The sequence below is a fragment of the Molossus molossus genome, unplaced genomic scaffold (genome assembly GCF_014108415.1).
Source record: "Molossus molossus isolate mMolMol1 unplaced genomic scaffold, mMolMol1.p scaffold_m16_p_12, whole genome shotgun sequence".
In the NCBI taxonomy this organism is placed as follows: domain Eukaryota; kingdom Metazoa; phylum Chordata; class Mammalia; order Chiroptera; family Molossidae; genus Molossus; species Molossus molossus.
The window spans coordinates 64,753,167-64,770,940 of NW_023425347.1; the positions used below are offsets into that span (position 1 = coordinate 64,753,167).

Below are 17,774 nucleotides of genomic sequence, written 5' to 3' on the forward strand. Positions count from 1 at the left end.
CTGGCTTTGGGGAAGATCTACATCGCAATGGAGACAGGGAGGTTCCAGGGGAGACAGGCAGTTGGAACAGCCAGCATCCAGTAGCCTCAGCAGGTCCCTTCCCCTCTCCAGACCTCTGTCTCCTGTCACTGTAAGGCCTGCTCCTCGATGTGACCCCCAAGGCCTCTCGAGTCCTGGCATTCCAAGATGGTGCCTTGGTTCTCTGAGGGCAGGAGGGCTGCCGTCGGGCAATGCTGAATCCTCAAGAGCCTGTCATTAGAGCTGTCTATTTAGGGACATAGCAAATGTCTTATTAATTATAAAGAAAGGAAGCAGACAGATTGTTTAATCATTGTCCTTGCTGAAAGGTTATGCAATTAACTGTACAAATATTCATTAAAAGTTCAAGCGGTGGCCTGCTACACTAGGGTCTGCAGAACCAAGCCCCCAGAGGTGGTACGGCCAATGGTCAAGGGACATTCCAGTCACCTGGGCTTTGGGGCAGAGAGTTGGGAGCCGGTTCTGAGCCACTTCTCCACCCATAGGAGCATGTGGGATTTGATGAGAAGGGCGGGGCTCTGATCAGAGGCACCTGGACTCTGCCTCTCACTGCTGTGTATCTTTGGCCATTATTTGGTCTCTTTGAGCCTCAGTTTTCTCATCTGCAACATGGATGAGGGACCACTACCTGCTCCACTCTATGGGCAGCGCAGACACGACAGGCTTTATGAATGGTGTCCTGGAGTTGCTTCTCACAGGCTGCAGGGCCTGTTTACCTGGCAGGGTGAAGCCAAGAGTGAAATGGGAAAACATCCAATGCTTGGCATGGAGCAGCCTGACACACTGAGGGTGCTCCGTGAATATGACTTCCTTCCAACTCCCCTGTGAGGTTGTTTCCTGAGGCCTGGCTCAGGAATACACGGTCACCTTGTCCCTCCAACCCATTGCTCTCGCAGGGGCTTGCAAACATATAGAACATTACTGTCGCTTTTCTGGGAGTACATTTAAAGGAGATGAAATGTCCTGTATCTTTTGGATTTGCAGAATGGTAACCTGGGGGTTCTCAAGGGGACACATGGGAATCAGTGGGGTGGGGGAATTGCTAAAATACAGATTCCTGGGCTCCGCCTTCAAGTCTGGAGTCAGTGTAATGTGGGCTAGGGCATTTCCAGGAGCCCCCACATCCTCACCCCTTAGTCAGGACTCTGGGAAATGCTGGCCAGCTTCAGCTCCCTATGTTCTGATGGGCCCAGAAGGGGACGTGCTTGCTGATGCCCTGCAGTGTTAGTGTAGGGGTGCTCTGGAGGAGCCCCACCTCCCGACTCCCAGGCCCTTCACCACCCTGCACTGCAGCCTCTAGGCCACCCAGGCTTCACCCAACAGTTATTTATTAAGGGAAATGTCTATAAAAAGAGTCTTGTGAATCCTGTATTCCCAATAGGATGCTTTCTATTTCACAAAATGTATTCCTAGGGATAACTCTGGGGTCCGTACTGGGGTCCAAGAAACTGCTTTCTCATGACACATTAATGTTCGGAGGCCTGATTCAGATAGCTGCGCCCCTGCCCCACCTTGTCTCTGCCCTTTTCTCCATCCCTTCTGGCCTCTATGCAGCTTTGAAAGTAAGAAGAGTGCCAACTGGCCTGAGATGAGAGAGAAGAGCTGAGGGTCAGACAACAGTAACCCACTGCCTTCGGGTGCGATGGACTGTGCCCAGTCGCTGGCATCAGACACAGCTGGCTCTGAGTCCTCGCTCCATTCTTGACCAGCTGTGTGACTTCCCACCGTGCCTGGTGCACAGCAGTGATCGATAGATGTTCACAGAGAGAATAAACTAGTCCTCATCTGTTACTTGTTGATGAGGAGTCATTAGTGCACACTGGGCTAAACCTTCTAGTTCTAAGTTTTCTTAGTCCAGAGCCCATGCCCTTGACCTCTGCTGGGGGCCACAAGATACTCCTCACCCTGCAGGAGTTATTGTGAAGACTAAGACTGCCTGGCACATCCTCGAGATGCCTCCTGTACACCCTGAAAGAGTCAGGAGCCAGCCACCAAGGACTCAGATGCGTCTGCCTTGGCTGGGTCTGTCACGTGGGTCATCCTTAGATGCTCAGGATGAGAGCCATCCCCAGCCTTGATCAGGGTTCTCATTCTTTCTTCGAAATTGAGAATCAACCCTGGGGCTTCGGGCCCCTGACTGAGTCAGCCTCTGATTGCGGCTACAGTAATTATAGCTGTGTGGTCCCGCTGGGCCCTGCCACGCAGCGCTGCGCTCAGCAGCTGGCTTGCACCATCGCTGGAGAGGGACTTGGAGGGGGTGGGTTGTACTGGGGGAGCTGTAGAGGTCTTGGTGAACCCTTCAGATCTATAGGTTCGGATCATGGTGTCACTGATCTGGAAGGCAAGCTGAGGCCCTAGGGGGCATCTTGCCCAAGGACACACAGCTAAGAGATGGCAGAGATGCATGTGGGGTGTGGCAGCTCCATGTTGCTGGAGCTCAAAGGGGCGGGAGGTGGGGCCAGTGAGGCAGGCAGGGGTTGGCTGGATCAAGGAGGCTTGAGTGCCTGGGTAAAGGGGGGCATGAAAGGGAGTTAGGCGGGGCAGTGGTGGAGTCAGATATAGGATTCAGTCTTAGGGGCACACAGGGGCTTCTCAGATGAAGAGACTAGACACACAGAACAGGAAGGCTTTGGTGGATTCCCAGGGCCTCAGGCCAGGTGGCCGGGGCCAAGCAGTAGGACTGGTTGGCACCATGCCCTCTGTCCTCCTTGGCCAAGCCATGCACATGTGTCTGTCTCCACAGCCAAGCAGGTGTGTCCTGCAGAGAAGCTGAGCTGTGGACCCACCAGCCACAGCTGTGTGCCCGCCTCATGGCGCTGTGACGGGGAGAAGGACTGCGAGAGTGGAGCGGACGAGGCCGGCTGTGCCACCTGTAAGTCTGGGTCATATCCCTAGGGTCTGCCTCACACAGTCAGGCAGTCCCTGGGGGCTTGCTCAGTGGAAAGGAAAGGGGGATGATCAGGACACTAGTAATGGCCAGGCACTTTGGAGACATTTTCTTCTTTCATCTTCACAACCACCTCACAAGCAGCCATTATTCCCATTTTATGGGTGAGGAAACTGAGGCTCAGACAAGCAAGTAAAAGTACTCAAGGCCGAGTGATGGAACTGAGATTCAAATTCAGGTCTGGACAGCAAAGCCCATGAGTTTCTTTTTTACCATGCCTGACATTTGCTCATCCATTCCATGTCTCTCCGAGCAAGAGCAGGGAGAATAGGCGGGGCTATAGCAAGAAATGGTAGTGGCTTGGGCCAGGGCACTGGCAGTGTCAGGGGCATAGGGGGAGGGGGAGGTGGGGGTGGGGAAGAGGACAGATTCCTGAGGTGTAAAGCACTGTTGCTGAAATCTCAGATTCAAGCGCAAATGTTACAGGGCGGCCTCGGCAGGAACAGATGGAAGCGGTCACTGGGACAGTTCCACATCACTGAGCTTCAAACACAAGATTATCTCCATCCCAGGGAGTAGGCCAGCAGGTCCTGGGCCAGGGGGGAGTGAGGCTGGGCCACGCTAGTTTCAGTTTGATGGGCACCTACTGTGTGCAAGGCCTGAGCCAGGCTCCGGAAGGGACAAGAAGCAAGTCCTATCCGTTCTCCCTCTGGGAACTCATGATTAATAAGGGGACAGACTGGCTGTTGATAACTAGGCTGGGAGGCTGGCTGGTCACTCAGGAGCTCTTGCCAGGCACTTGCCCACCACTGTCTCCACCCACTCCCTCAACCAACCTCTGTATTTGCATCTTATCCATCCTTGCTGGCCCAAGGGAAATGCCATGTCCTCCTGGGGCTTCTGAGTCGCAGCTCTCTGAGCGTCTGAGTCTGGAGTTCGGAGGTGTGTGAAGCAGGAAGCATCTGGGTGTGGTGGGAGATCCTGACGGGCCAGCAGTTTCAAAGCCCCAGTGACAGCACTGGCTCTTTTCTTCAGCTGGATAATTTTGTGGGGCCTCACCCTCCATAATCAGGTGTTTCCTCGGTCATAAAGACCATCAGCCACTTACTGCAGGAGTGGAAATAGCTCTAACTAGGGCATGTTGTAGCAGGAAAGTTCCCTGTTACTCAGAACAGACAGGGGTGTTAGAAGGTTTTAGTGGGCTTCTCTGCTACAGCTCCCAACCACCTGGGCAAAGGGGGAAAAAAAGGAGGCTCCCCTCTCCTATCCCTCAGACTTTCTTCCATTGTGAATGCTGTGAGTGGAGTCTCTGGCCGTAGGCCTAAGAATATAGAGCTTAAACTTGCTGTCAGTTCAAAGCCTTGGAGAGAATGCAGTATAAAGAAGTACTTCCTCCAAGAACTCTGAACATAGTGAGCCCTCCCTCCCTGGACATGTATAAGTCGAGTCTGGACAAAAAGGAGGAATCTAATCTAGGCATCAGCATAATCTCTTTTAAATGTTTTTTTCCTTTATTGATTTTAGAGAGAGAGGAAATAAGAGGGAGACAGAGATAGAGACATCGATGAGAGAGAACATCGATTAGCCGCCTCCTGCATACTCCCCGCCGGGGATCTGGCCCATGACCTGGGCATGTGTTCTGACCTGGAATCGAACTTGTGACCTCTTGGTGCATGGGTCAGTGCTCAACTGGACAGCATCAGGCATAATCTTAAGGGGCAGACATCACAGGGTGCTGTGTGCTTTTCCCACCAATGCCCCCACATCCCAAAAGCCCAGAAGGGGAAAAAAATGCATCTGTCAGAAACTTGACAGAACTGTCAGCCACATGTGACATGAGCTGCCTACACTGAAACTGAAGGCATCATTCTATTTTATGTTCAATAACAATGAAAAAATGACTTGTCATCAGAAAATAAAAACAAACTCTTGGCGCCCCCACGTGGAGAGATCTGGTGCCACCACCTCCAAGTTACCTGTGACCACAGCCATGCCCCACCTTAGCCCCCAGGGTTGTTCTTGGCCTCTGTGTAAGGAGTGAAGGAAAGGAGGCAAGAAGATGGTTGCTCTGGAAACAGCTTACACTCCAGGAAAAAACCAGAAAGCTGAGAAGCACCAGAGTAGGAAGGAAGAGCCCCAAACCTGAATTCTGTTTCCGTTGTCACCCTGGACTGTACCACCCTGAGAAAATTGCTCCCCTCTCTGGGCCTCAGTTTCCCCATCTGTAAACTGGAAGTTGGGCTGGTGATCTCTATCTAAGGCCCTCTGAGCCTCTGAGCTCAGAACAGCCCACCAGAGGGGAAGCCCAGGCCCCCAGGCAGAGCCAGTGACCTTTGCCCTTAACTACTGCACATACCTAAATTAGTCCTCACACCCATTGGCAACACACCGACCCATTGCAGGGAGCTCTGTGCCAGGCCTTCAGGACAGTGCTGGGTTAATCTCAGAGCCAGTGCCATGCAATCTGTGGTCATAGGGCAGATGGAGAAGGATATGAGACCCAGACACCTGAGAATGATGTGAAAGGCACCCGACAGGAGAGTAGGAAGGAGGCTTCCCAAGCAGGGGAGCATGAAGTGTGTTATGAAAGAGGTGGAATTCAGGCCCTTGATGGATGAGAACTCATCAGTGTAAAGTGTAGAAACAGTGGTGGGCAGGAGGTTGTACCCAGCAGATGGAACAGCTTGAGCCAAGGCCCAGTGGTGGAACCTGTGCAAATGGTGTAGTATGACTGAAACCAGGGTGTGTGCGGGAGTGGAGCAGGTAATGGCGCAGAGCAGTGGCTCCATGCTAGTGGCCTTGGATGCCAGGCCAGGGGACTTAGATGACAAATGGGAGGGTGGGGAGGAACCTGAGCCGTGCTATAAGGAAACAGCTCCCAGACCTTATTCCCTGAAAGTGTCAGTGTCATGTTACATGCCATTTCCTAGGAACATTGCAAAGTCCTTTAAGACAGGTGGCGCTCCGCAGCTTTAGAGACTCAGGAATTCCCACTCCCAGTGAGGCTGGGGAGCCTAAGGGAGGGCAAGTGTGCTGCCCAAGGTCACCCCCCATGACCCTGGATTGGAAGCCCCCTTTGCTGTCCTTGATGTCATATCCACCATTCAGCCTCCTCCCCCCACCCCGCCCCCAGGGCGCATTCTGGCCCAGAGGTGAGGGTCCGGGCCCCTGTAGCAGGACCAGCGGGCCGGGTCGCCGGGGATGGGGTCCAGCGGGCCGACTGGCTCTCTGTCCCGCGCAGTGTGCGCCCCGCACGAGTTCCAGTGCAGCAACCGCTCCTGCCTGGCCGCCGTGTTCGTGTGCGATGGCGACGACGACTGCGGCGACGGCAGCGACGAGCGCGGCTGCGCCGACTCGGCCTGCGGGCCCCGCGAGTTCCGCTGCGGCGGTGACGACGGCGGCGCCTGCATCCCCGAGCGCTGGGTCTGCGACCGCCAGTTCGACTGCGAGGACCGCTCGGACGAGGCGGCCGAGCTCTGCGGCCGGGCCGGCCCGGGGGCCACGTCCGCGCCCGCCGCCTGCGCCGCCGCCGCCCAGTTCGCCTGCCGCAGCGGCGAGTGCGTGCACCTGGGCTGGCGCTGCGACGGCGACCGGGACTGCAAGGACAAGTCCGACGAGGCCGACTGCCGTAAGCCCGCCCCTGTACCGCCCAGCCCCGCGGCCCATGCGCGGCCAGCCAGGCGCACCCTCCGTCCCTTGCCTGCCGGTATTACCCTCTTACTGTGGCGGAGACGGAGCTTGGGAAAAGTGAAGTGACTTGTTTGAGTTCACCTGGCTACTAAGCTGCGGAGGTCTAACAACAGAGGTCAAGGGTCGTCAGTGGTACCCGTGTCCTTGGATGCTGCCCTCCCTGTCACGCCTCCCACCCCTGCCCTTTTCATCCCCAAGCAGTCACCCGCTGATTCCAACAAGGGGAGACCTTAAAACACCCGGGAACTCGCGCCACCCTCCTACCTGCTGGGCCTGAGCTGCTCATCCTTCAAGGCCTTGCCCAGAATCCTCCGACCTTCCCATCTGGGCTGGGTCTCTCCCGTGGGCTCCTGCAGGTCCCTGGGCTGCCCTCTCTTGTAGCACATTCCACATTGTTATGCCGCCAATGTATTCTTCAACCAGCCCCTGCACTCCTGATCTCGAGATCTTAGTCTCTGGGTTCTCATGCCTGGCAAACAGTGGGCATGCAGGAAGGGTTTAGTGGAGGGATGAAGTAATTAAGAGGTGAGCACCAAGACAAAAGAAGGCCATGTGTCCACTCTGGAGAGGCAGTAGAGGGAGAAACGAGACCTGAGTCAGTCCTGGCTCTGCCATCCAGAGTGCTGTGTGACCCTGGGTGAGACCTTCCCCCTCTCTGAGCTTCAGTCTCCCCATCTGTACACTGAAAGTGCCTTGGTCAATTGTCCTTCAAGGACTCCCAAGCTCAGCCACTGGCTCTGTTCTTGCCAGGGGTGGATATGGAGTGGGGGCAGGAGAGCTGTTCCAACACCAGGTTGGCTCTGACCCTCTCCTCTTTCCTCTCCTGGCAGCACTGGGGACTTGCCGTGGAGACGAATTCCAGTGTGGGGATGGGACCTGTGTCCCTGCAAACAAGCGCTGCAACCAGGAACAGGACTGTCCGGATGGGAGTGATGAAGCTGGCTGCCTAAAGGGTGCGTGTGGGCAAAGGCAGAGGGGCAGCATCTTCCATGAGAACCCTGAGTTGTCCCTTAACTCCAGTGGGGAGAGCAGAGTTGGAAGCTGCTTCCTCTTGGTCCCTGAGATACATCTTTCCCCAGAGCATCTGCCCCTAAACCATCTACATCCCCTCCCTGGGGTCCTAGTGGCATCAGAACTAGATTTTTAAGGACTTTCAAAAGCTGAAAGAAGCCTAGAGGGAAATGAAAGGGCACAGAAGGAAGTCCAGCCCCCACCATTTGTCCACATCCAAGCCTCCAGGTGGCTTTCTTCACTAGTTCCCAGACTGAGCAGAGCCTGAGTCCTACTCCCCAGGGAACCCCTTAATTCTCAGATGCTCTTCTGGTCATCACTCACCCCCTTCAGGAGCAGGGACCCCAACCTACTGGTCATCTGGGGAAGTGAGCAGAGAGGCAGCCTCCCCTAACCAGAACCCCTGGGACATAGGTCCTCCCCAGGAAATGGTCAGTCCATCCCTCAGGGTCTCTGTTGAGCTGCCGCTTTTCCCCTACGGGGCCCCTGTACTACCATATAAGATACAGACCCCCGGCCTTCCCAGCTACATGATGCCTGGGCATCCTGATCACCCCTGGGGTCCTGTCCTGTGAGCAGAGCTCCAACCACCCTGCGTTCGGCAGTCTGTCCTGGGCCACCCTCTAGAGATGCCAGGCTGGAGCTCTGCTCACCTCCCATGGGCCCTCCCTGCCGAAGGTCTCACAGGTCTGTCCACTCTCTTGTCTGGCCTGACAGAGTCAACATGTGAGGGTCCCCGCAGATTTCAGTGTAAGAGTGGCGAATGCGTGGACGGCGGGAAAGTGTGTGATTCTCAGAGGGACTGCCGGGACTGGTCGGATGAGCCTCTGAAAGAGTGTGGTACAGTACCTGTCTGCATCCAACTGCTGGACTAACCCTCCCTCCACGCCCCTCCTGGCAGCGAGGCCAAGGCCCTCACCTGCCCCTTGGCACATGTTCCACTCTGACCGTCTCTGGGCTCTTGCACTGTCCTGTGGCCTCTGACAGAGCTCTTTGCCTTTGGGGCCTCTTGTTCTGCATCTTTACAAATATAAGGGCCTTTCCTTTCCAGCCCAGATGCTCAAAGATTATGCTTCCTCTCACAAACCCAGACTCTACTCCTCACTCCTTCCACATTCAGGCCTCTGTGTGTGTGCTCACTCTGGAACCTCCTCTCTTACTCAGTGTTTCTGCCCTGCTGACCTAGCCGGGGCCCTGGCCTCAGGCCTTCCACACCCCCACAGGAGAGACAGGTGGGGAATGGCAGGCATGTGGCCAGGTGAAGCACATGCCAAGGTCACCTGGCTCAGGCCAGGCCTGGGTGAGGGAGGACAGAACCAGCAGCAGAGGGTGGCATCATCCTGAGCCCCAAGGAGCTTCGACTTTCCAGGACCCAGACTTACAGGCTGGACAAGAGTGAGGAACAGAAGGGGATGGCTGCCCTGACGGCTAGAGCTGGCAAGAACAGGAGAGTCTGGGCTGTAATTGGGGTGGGCATCCCTGAGAACATGCAGAAAACCCAGTGTGGGCTCCAGAAACATTCATTTTTGAGGTCAGAGGTTTGGACAGAATTCCTGGGAGGACAGAGCCTAGGTCAGACCTCCCTCCGTACCTTCCTGGCAGACCCATTTTCATCCAGTGCCCCTCCTGGGCACTCAGAGGAGCTTCATTCTCTGGAGCACCATAGGAACTGCATGTTTCTGTCCCTGTTGAAGATTTTTAAATTGATTTTGAAAGGAAGAGTAGTTGGGTGAGGGTCACAGCCTGCACCTGAGCTTGCAGGTGACAGACTGCCCCCCACCCCCAAGGCCCTGCCAAGAAAAGTCCTGGAAGGAACCTGTAGAAGAGAGGATAAGGAAGGGGAGCAGTGAGCCCCGCCCCACCCCACCTCCACCCAGACTTGGAGTTAGCCAGGGCCTACTAACCTGCTTAACTCTCTTCTCTCTCATCTTTTGCATGACACGCCAAAGAGAAGTATGTACGCATGTGTTTGTGTCTCTGTGCTGGTGAGAGGCCAGTATCTGTATCCATGGCTCCTTCTCTGAGTCAGGCAAGGGAACTGCATCACGTGTCTGTGTGTGTTCCCACGTCTGTGTGAATGTCTGTGCAGCCCACAGGCCTGTCTGTGCCACTGCACGTGAGCTGATGTGTGTGCATGCAGGTGTGTGCATGTGCTGGGAAAGGGACACTGCCCTTCCTTCCATGGGGGACAGGTGCTGCTCAGGCCTCTCTGGACCACTTGCCCCCTCCTCCCCTGCAGGCCCCCCTGAAGAACGAATCACCTCCAGGCTAATAGAACTGGGAAGGCCCAGAGATTCCCCTTCAGCCTCCACCTTGGTGCTAGCCTTCCAGGGAAGGGTTGATAGGGATAGATAGGTCCAGGCCTGCTACCCATTCTCACCCTGACCACCTCAGCCCTGGGAGACGTTCCCCCTTCCGAGCCATCCTACACATGCCATTCCACCAGCGTTCAGTAAATACAAGTGCTGAGTTGCTGCTACCTACAAATGGAGAGGGAGGGAGGGAGTGGGTGCATGAATGAAGCAGGGAGAGAGTGGGCGAACAAATGAATGGATGGTGCTGAGGGAATAATATGGCATGGGAGAGGTCAGGGAGGGCTTAGAATGACAAAAAGATTCCTGGAAGTGGTGCCCCACAAAGATCACCCCAAAGGTACCATGGTTCAGCCCACGCCAAGGGGCTGGGGCTTCCAGGGCAGGCCTGGTTGAATCACCCCAGCCCCCTTGTTCATGGGGTTGCTGTGGTCTTGTTTTTTCAGTTCGGCCAGCATCTCAGGGAAACAGGAGGAGGCCCAGGGGTAAAGGGGAATGAACTTTCCCTAAGCATGGCTTAGGCTGGAGCTGGGGTACCCACAGCTGTGCATGGCCTGGGGTAGGCAGCTCAAACCATCTGTTTGCATGGCCATGGCTGGCTCAGCTCGGCTCGGCTTGGTTTGGCTTGGCTGGAGTGGCGGTGCATGAGCCTGGAGGGCAGAGGGGTGGTATAGCACCTTCCTTGGCTTGCAGAATTAACCTTCTGTGATTCTAAAGCTCAGAAGATGCTGTGAGAACTTGGTGAGCCTGGGTCCTGGCCTCTCTGACCTCCTGTAGGACCCTGCCAGAAGGTGATGAGGAAGTGGATGACCTCCTGGCATCCCTTCATTCCTAGTAGCAGTTGGTAATCCTGGGACCAAGCCTGTGACTAAGTGTAGAAATAGCCAGATGCTGAGAGGGAGGTGAGAAATACTTCTCATCGTAGGAGAGAAGTGACTTAGCAACAGCTCTGTGTAGATACAGGCCTGGAGCCTTAGATAACCACCAGCCAACACAGAGAAGACTGCTCAGACGTCAGCAAGGTGGGCTGGCTCTAGGCTCTGTCCAGAGCGGGACATGGACAAATGGAGTATATCCACAGAAAGGTACCTGGTTGGTAGGGGGTCAGAAAGCAGCGCTTTGAGGATATTCTGAGGCAGCCATTAGACTGGTCAGCCGCACACACAGCTGGGAGCGGGAGCAGACACTACAGGGCGGCTGATCTGTGAGGAAGAACCCTGTTCCAGGTGGAGCCAGTGCCTTGGGGGGAGTGGGCTTCTGAGGCTGGAGAAGTTGAAGCAAGGGCATTTCAGAAGGGTTTACTGGGGTGTCCTGAGGGCTAAATGTAATACATGCAGGCCCCTTCAACCGAGGTCATGAGGAAGGAGGAGCTGAAGAAACGTGTTTGTGAAAGGAAAAACCTTTGGCAGCCTAGCTGCCTCCAGCCTGGCAGTGGACAGAACCGTGGCCTGGGAGGCAAAGGACCTGAGTTCTGGTTCCACTCTGTCCCTGTCTGTGTGTCTGGCCTTGAGCAAGGACCGCCCCTCTCTGACCCACCTCTTGCCTAGTCATCTGGTTAATGAGGCTGAGGCTCAGTGAGGCCACAGAGCATCCTGGTTCGATGGGAGTCCCGCTGCCCTGAGTCTCTGCTTCAGCTTGGGCCCACCCCCGTCTGGCCCCCACCCTAGGCTGGGCTCCTGGACCCTCAGGAGCCCATGTCCCTTTCTAGGGCTGAACGAGTGTCTGCACAACAATGGTGGCTGCTCCCACATCTGCACTGACCTCAAGATCGGCTTTGAGTGCACCTGCCCAGCGGGCTATAGGCTCCTGGACCAGAAGACCTGTGGCGGTGAGACCCTCCCCTCATGCCCTCAAGCAGAAGCAGATCCTCCTGCCAGTTCTGACCTCTGCTCCTCCCCACAGACATTGATGAGTGCGAGGACCCAGATGCCTGCAGCCAGATCTGTGTCAATTACAAGGGCTACTTTAAGTGTGAGTGCCACCCTGGCTACGAGATGGACACACTGACCAAGAACTGCAAGGCTGTCGGTATGGACACCCCAAGGTGTGCGGAGGGAGGGGAAGCTCTGAGGAAGTATAGAAAGCAGTGTGCACACACAGTGCTCAGAGTTTACATACACACTGCACTGCACACTAACACCCACACGGACACTACACAGAAGCTGCCCAGTACAGCCCCTTCTCTCCATTCTCACTGGCTCTACCCTCCTGCAGACCCCTTTATTTCTCACCTGGATGCAGTCAACAGCCTCCTAACCAGTCTCCCTGCCTTCATTCCCTCCCTTTCCAACCCATCTCATAGTCCACAGCTGCCACAGTGACCTAACATGCCTATCTGACCGTGTCCTCTGGCCTGTTCGGTTATCTGTGCCAGGATAAAACCCCAACTCATGGAATGCAGAGCCCATCGGATATGGTCCCTTCCTGCACTTATTTCCAGTCTTATACTCCACCTACCCAGCTCTACCCTAACTGAATACCTCACCTTATTCAGTATTCCGGAACACACACCTCTGGGCCTTGGCACATGCTCTTTGTGTTTCTAGTGAACCGGTCCTTCGGGACTCAACTACAGAGCCTTCTGCATCCTTCCAGGATGATGTAGTAGTCTCCATGTCTCTGCTGCTATAGCCTGAATATATTCTGAAATCACATTATATTGTAATTATCTGGCTATAAATGTCTCCTCCACTAAAATGAGTTCCTCTGCCCTGACCAGTTAGGCTCAGCGGTTAGAGCATCGGCCTGCAGTCCAATGAGTCGTGGGTTCGATTCCAGTCAAGGGCACATACCTTGGTTGCGGTTCGTCCCCAGCCCTGGTCAGGTCATACAAGAGGCAACCAGTTGATGTGGCTCAACAGTAGCCAGGAATGTCTAGGCCACTGCTAATATTCCTAAAATCTAAAGTCCATAAATGGGTTTTGTGTGTACATGGGCAGTTGTGTGTTGTCCTCATTGCACATACATAATCTGTGTCATATATTACACACATCCCATCCCTATTGGCTCAGAATAAAGTGCAAACTCTCCACCCAGGACACTTCATGGTCTGGCCCCTGCCAGCCTCTGCAGCCTTATCTCTTGCCATGTCCCCAAGTACACCCTGCACAAACTAAAGACCCACAGTGACCTCCCTGAATCTCCTCCCTCTAGTCTTACCCCAGCTCTGAGGTCTGTCCTCCATACTGAAGCCTCAGGCATCTTTCTAAAACACTTAATGCTCAAGTTGCTCTTTCTTGAGCTACAGTGGGGCCCGAAACAGAGGAGGTGGTGGTTGCTGCAGAGAAATGCATTCTGGGTAGAGGGGACAACCTGAGCAAAGGCCCTGAGGCAGCAGAGCTCTGCCATGCTAGGCAGAGACATAGTCTGGTGGCTGGATCAAGGTGTGCTGGAGGGGTGAGTGATGAGGCCAGACAGGGAGCTTGGGGTTACACTGCCTTCAGTACAAACCTAAGGAGGAAGTGGGGACTCATAAAAGATTTGGGGGAGTTTGTATCTAATAAAAAGATGAAAAATCCTTATGTGTGGTACTTTCGCATCTTATGCTTTTTGTAACAATTGTTTCATCTGCTCCTCTAATCTGTGAGGTAGGACTTGTCACCTCTGTTCTGCAGGAAAATGAGGTATCACCAGCACACCAGTGGCAGAGCCTTGGTCTCCACTTTCCCGCCTTTTGCACTGACCCTTTCTCTCTCAACCCCCCTGCATGGCAGCTGGCAGAAGCCCGTCCCTAATTTTCACCAACCGACACGAGGTGCGGAGGATAGACTTGGTGAAGCGGGACTACTCACGCCTCATCCCCACGCTCAAGAACGTCGTGGCGCTAGATGTCGAAGTTGCCACCAATCGCATTTACTGGTGTGACCTCTCTTACCGCAAGATCTACAGGTGAGCAGTGGCAGGTGTTTGTCAGCCAGGCCTTGGGGGGTGGGGGCTGACAGAGTTGGGGCTTAGGAAGGGACATAGAGTCATGGTGGCTATGGAACTGCCGGACTTCACCCTCTGGACTGGCATGGGCTGTGGGCTCTGTTGGGAGAGCAGCTTTGAGCTCCATACTCCTGGGCTTTGACTGACCTCTGGCGGCCTAGTGGGGGCAGTGCAAGACCCGGAAAAACGTTCAGTCAGAGCAGAAAGGAAGAAATCCCTGGCTTTGGTGAGGACTTTCAAAGCAGCTCACATTGTCTGTGTGTTGGATCCTGAGGACTCAAAGATGACTCAGACTGCCTGGAGGATCCATTCATAACACAGTGGCATACATTGTGATGACCATGAGTGGAAGTACAGAGGAGGCCTCTGACATCATCTGGGGGGTCAGGGAAATCTTCCTGGATGCAGTACCCCCAGTCCAGCCCTTCACTGTGTCTGTGATGCCACAGTCAGTGGACTTTGGCTCTCAGGAAGGGTCCTCACAAAGTTCTTTCCTTGTTCTTTCTCAGATGCCACAAACCTACCTCCCTGTGTGTCCTGCCCGTTTTGGGCAGTGACAGCCTTTCTTTGTCCTGAGGTCCATCCACTTAGCAGATCTGCCAATGACCAGGCACTGGGGAGACTACTGAAAGATGCTGGGATGGATGGGTGGATGGGCAGATGGAGGATGGGTAAAAACAAATATACCAAGTGCTACTCACTGACAACTCAATGCCCACCCCCCACCCCCCACCACAAGGAGACTCACTTAGTTCACACTCACACACACACACAGAAACAATGAGCACAGTACTTGTCCAACAGTTACTGAAATAGGCAGGATTTGATGACAGACGATATGGGGCTGAGGAGGGAGAATCCAAATGAACCCACTCCCAGGTTCATTTTGGGAACCATTCTGGTTCAGGAGGTGCTGTGGACAGTGCTGTTCTCTGAGGTGGGAGCTGCGGAGGAGAATGGAGGAGGGTGGGTTGGGCAGTCTGGCTGGCTGGGTGGGGGGAATGGAGATGAGGAGTCTGGTTGTGTTGAGTTTAAGGTATCCATGGACATCCGAGGCGGGGCCAGTTGGCTGTACAGTCTGGAGCTTGAGAGACTGGTCGGGATGGAGAGTCAGAGTTACGGATGGCAGTGGGCTGTGGAACTAGGTACCCAGAGAAAGATTATGGGGGAGAAGAAAACCTTGGGAGAAACAGCATTTGGGAGATAGAGAATCCTGTTAATGTTGCCTCCTGAGTGTCTACTGTGTTTCAGTCCCTTCTCTCCATTCTCACTGGCTCTACCCTCCTGCAGACCCCTTTATTTCTCACCTGGACGCAGTCAACAGCCTCCTAACCAGTCTCCCTGCCTTAATTCCCTCCCTTTCCAACCCATCTCATAGTCCACAGCTGCCACAGTGACCTAACATGCCTATCTGACCGTGTCCTCTGGCCTGTTCGGTTATCTGTGCCAGGATAAAACCCCAACTCATGGAATGCAGAGCCCATCCGGATATGGTCCCTTCCTGCACTTACTTCCAGTCTTATACTCCACCTACCCAGCTCTACCCTAACTGAATACCTCACCTTATTCAGTATTCCGGAACACACACCTCTGGGCCTTGGCACATGCTCTTTGTGTTTCTAGTGAACTGGTCCTTCAGGACTCAACTACAGAGCCTTCTGCATCCTTCCAGGATGATGTAGTAGTCTCCATGTCTCTGCTGCTATAGCCTGAATATATTCTGAAATCACATTATATTGTAATTATCTGGCTATAAATGTCTCCTCCACTAAAATGAGTTCCTCTGCCCTGACCAGTTAGGCTCAGCGGATAGAGCATCAGCCCGTGGACCAATGAGTCGTGGGTTCGATTCCAGTCAAGGGCACATACCTTGGTTGCAGTTCGTCCCCAGCCCTGGTCAGGTCATACAAGAGGCAACCAGTCGATGTGGCTCTATCACATCCATGTTTCTCTCTGTCTCTCTCTCTTCCTTCCTCCCACTCTATCTGATAATAAGTAGAAAAATATCCTCAGGTGAGGAATTAAAAAAAAAAAAATTTATTAAGCCCAGCCAGTGTGGCTCAGTAGTTGAGCACCAAGAGGTCGCTGGTTCGATTCCCAGTCAGGGCACATGCCCAGATTGTGGGCCAAACCCCCAGTAGGGGGCATGTAGGAGGTGACCAATCAATGTTCTCTCTCATCAATGTTTCTATCTATCTCTCCTCCCTTCTTTTCTCTCTAAAAAATAAATAAAAAACCTAAAAATAAAAAAGATAAAATGAGCTCGTCTGGGCTAGAGGCCATGGCTGATTCCAGCCTGTATGCTTACCCTGGTGGCCCAGGGGATGTGTTGAACAGAAATTAGCTAAGCTCCTCCAGAATCCTCCGCCATAGCCCAGAGGGAAGAGAGAGGAGAAGGGTGCACAGGCAGCTCAGAGGGATGCGTGGGTAGAACACCTGCCCGATGGCCAGCTCTGGTTGCTCCTAGCGCGTACATGGACAAGGCCAGCGACCCGGCCGAGCAGGAGGTCCTCATCGACGAGCAGCTGCATTCTCCAGAGGGCCTGGCAGTGGACTGGGTCCACAAGCACATCTACTGGACTGACTCGGGCAACAAGACCATCTCAGTGGCCACAGTCGATGGTGGCCGCCGATGCACCCTTTTCAGCCATGACCTCAGTGAACCCCGGGCCATCGCTGTGGACCCCCTGCAAGGGTGAGTCTCCCACCGTAGGCACAGTCACGCAGTGGTCATGTGTCTGTCACAAGAGCTTTCTTGAGGGCTTTAAACACAGCACACGGGAAGAAAGTCTGTGCGGGCCCCTCAGCCTATTAACCCCCAACCAAGGGTCCTCTGGGCACTGGTCATCAGGGTTCTCTGGGACTCTCTCGCTAGCTTATATACTAGAATAAGAGCATCTCAGAACAGGGCAGGCTGAGAGACTGCTTTGTGGAAGCTCCTGGGCAGGACGTCTGTGCTCACAGTGCAGGTGGACACCTGGTGGCTGCGCACACACTCTGACGGGCTCGTCACTGCCCCTGGGGACAGTTCTGCCTGCCAGAAAGTTTTTTGTTTTGTTTTTTTTTTGTTTTCTCATACTCCCAAATCTGCCTCCCGTTGACTTCCTCCATAGCCCTGATGTAAGTACGTGAGGTGAAACCGCTTAGCCCAGCGCCTGGCACATAGTAAGTGTTCAATAAATGTTCAAGAAAAAAGGGAAGCCCTGAAAGTTCTAGCTGTATGGCCCTGGTAGATCATCCACTTTCTCCTCTGTGGACCGGGAAAATGAGAGAGAGTGGACATGGGCCCTTTCCATTCTGGCATGTTGGGGTTATAGCTGGAGCTGCTGGGAGTGAGAGATGGGCACCTGACTATCCAGCAGAGGCTGGGTGGACACTCGGGGAACACAGGCTTCCCAGGACTCAGATGAGGTGAAGGCTAAAGCGCCTGCTAACTCTAAGGTTAATGGATCCAGTGGGTTTCAGAGGTCTTCCCAGTCCTCACTAAGCAAATGTTCAACATTCAGTGGGTTGTTAAGCCCTCGTGATCCAGACCGTCCCAATCACATCCTGACAAGAAACCCTATTGGGTTCTTCTCTCTTTTAGGTTTATGTATTGGTCTGACTGGGGGAACAAGGCCAAGATTGAGAAGTCTGGGCTCAACGGTGTGGACCGGCAAACCCTGGTGTCAGACAATATTGAATGGCCCAACGGAATCACCCTGGGTGAGCCCTGCCCTCCCTAGATTGGGGGCTGTTCTAGCACCTGGTCCTGACCACTGTCCTGAGCCCCATGGACCTTGTTTCTGCATCCCCCTCATAGTGCCAGTGCTTGTGTTTCCTGATGGTTGCCCCCAGGATGGCCTCAGTTGGAGGCCTGACCTGGAGACATGGGCAGGGAGGGGGCAGAAGACCAGATCTAGGCTGTG

General features: G+C 54.2%; 1 protein-coding gene across 6 annotated transcripts in view; it reads left to right on the plus strand.

Annotated features, from left to right (window-relative positions):
- Positions 1 to 17,774, plus strand: part of LRP8 (LDL receptor related protein 8) — a 72,910-nt gene that overhangs the window by 38,738 nt on the left and 16,398 nt on the right. For 2 of the 6 annotated variants that reach the window (XM_036256015.1, XM_036256017.1), the window contains exons 4-12: positions 2,783 to 2,911; positions 6,168 to 6,554; positions 7,447 to 7,569; positions 8,345 to 8,467; positions 11,648 to 11,767; positions 11,842 to 11,967; positions 13,653 to 13,827; positions 16,334 to 16,561; positions 17,453 to 17,571. In XM_036256015.1, coding sequence (XP_036111908.1) covers positions 2,783 to 2,911; positions 6,168 to 6,554; positions 7,447 to 7,569; positions 8,345 to 8,467; positions 11,648 to 11,767; positions 11,842 to 11,967; positions 13,653 to 13,827; positions 16,334 to 16,561; positions 17,453 to 17,571 — 1,530 coding nt within the window. The remainder of the gene's footprint in view (positions 1 to 2,782; positions 2,912 to 6,167; positions 6,555 to 7,446; positions 7,570 to 8,344; positions 8,468 to 11,647; positions 11,768 to 11,841; positions 11,968 to 13,652; positions 13,828 to 16,333; positions 16,562 to 17,452; positions 17,572 to 17,774) is intronic. The other 4 variants (XM_036256019.1, XM_036256016.1, XM_036256020.1 and 1 more) reach the window with 2 other exon arrangements.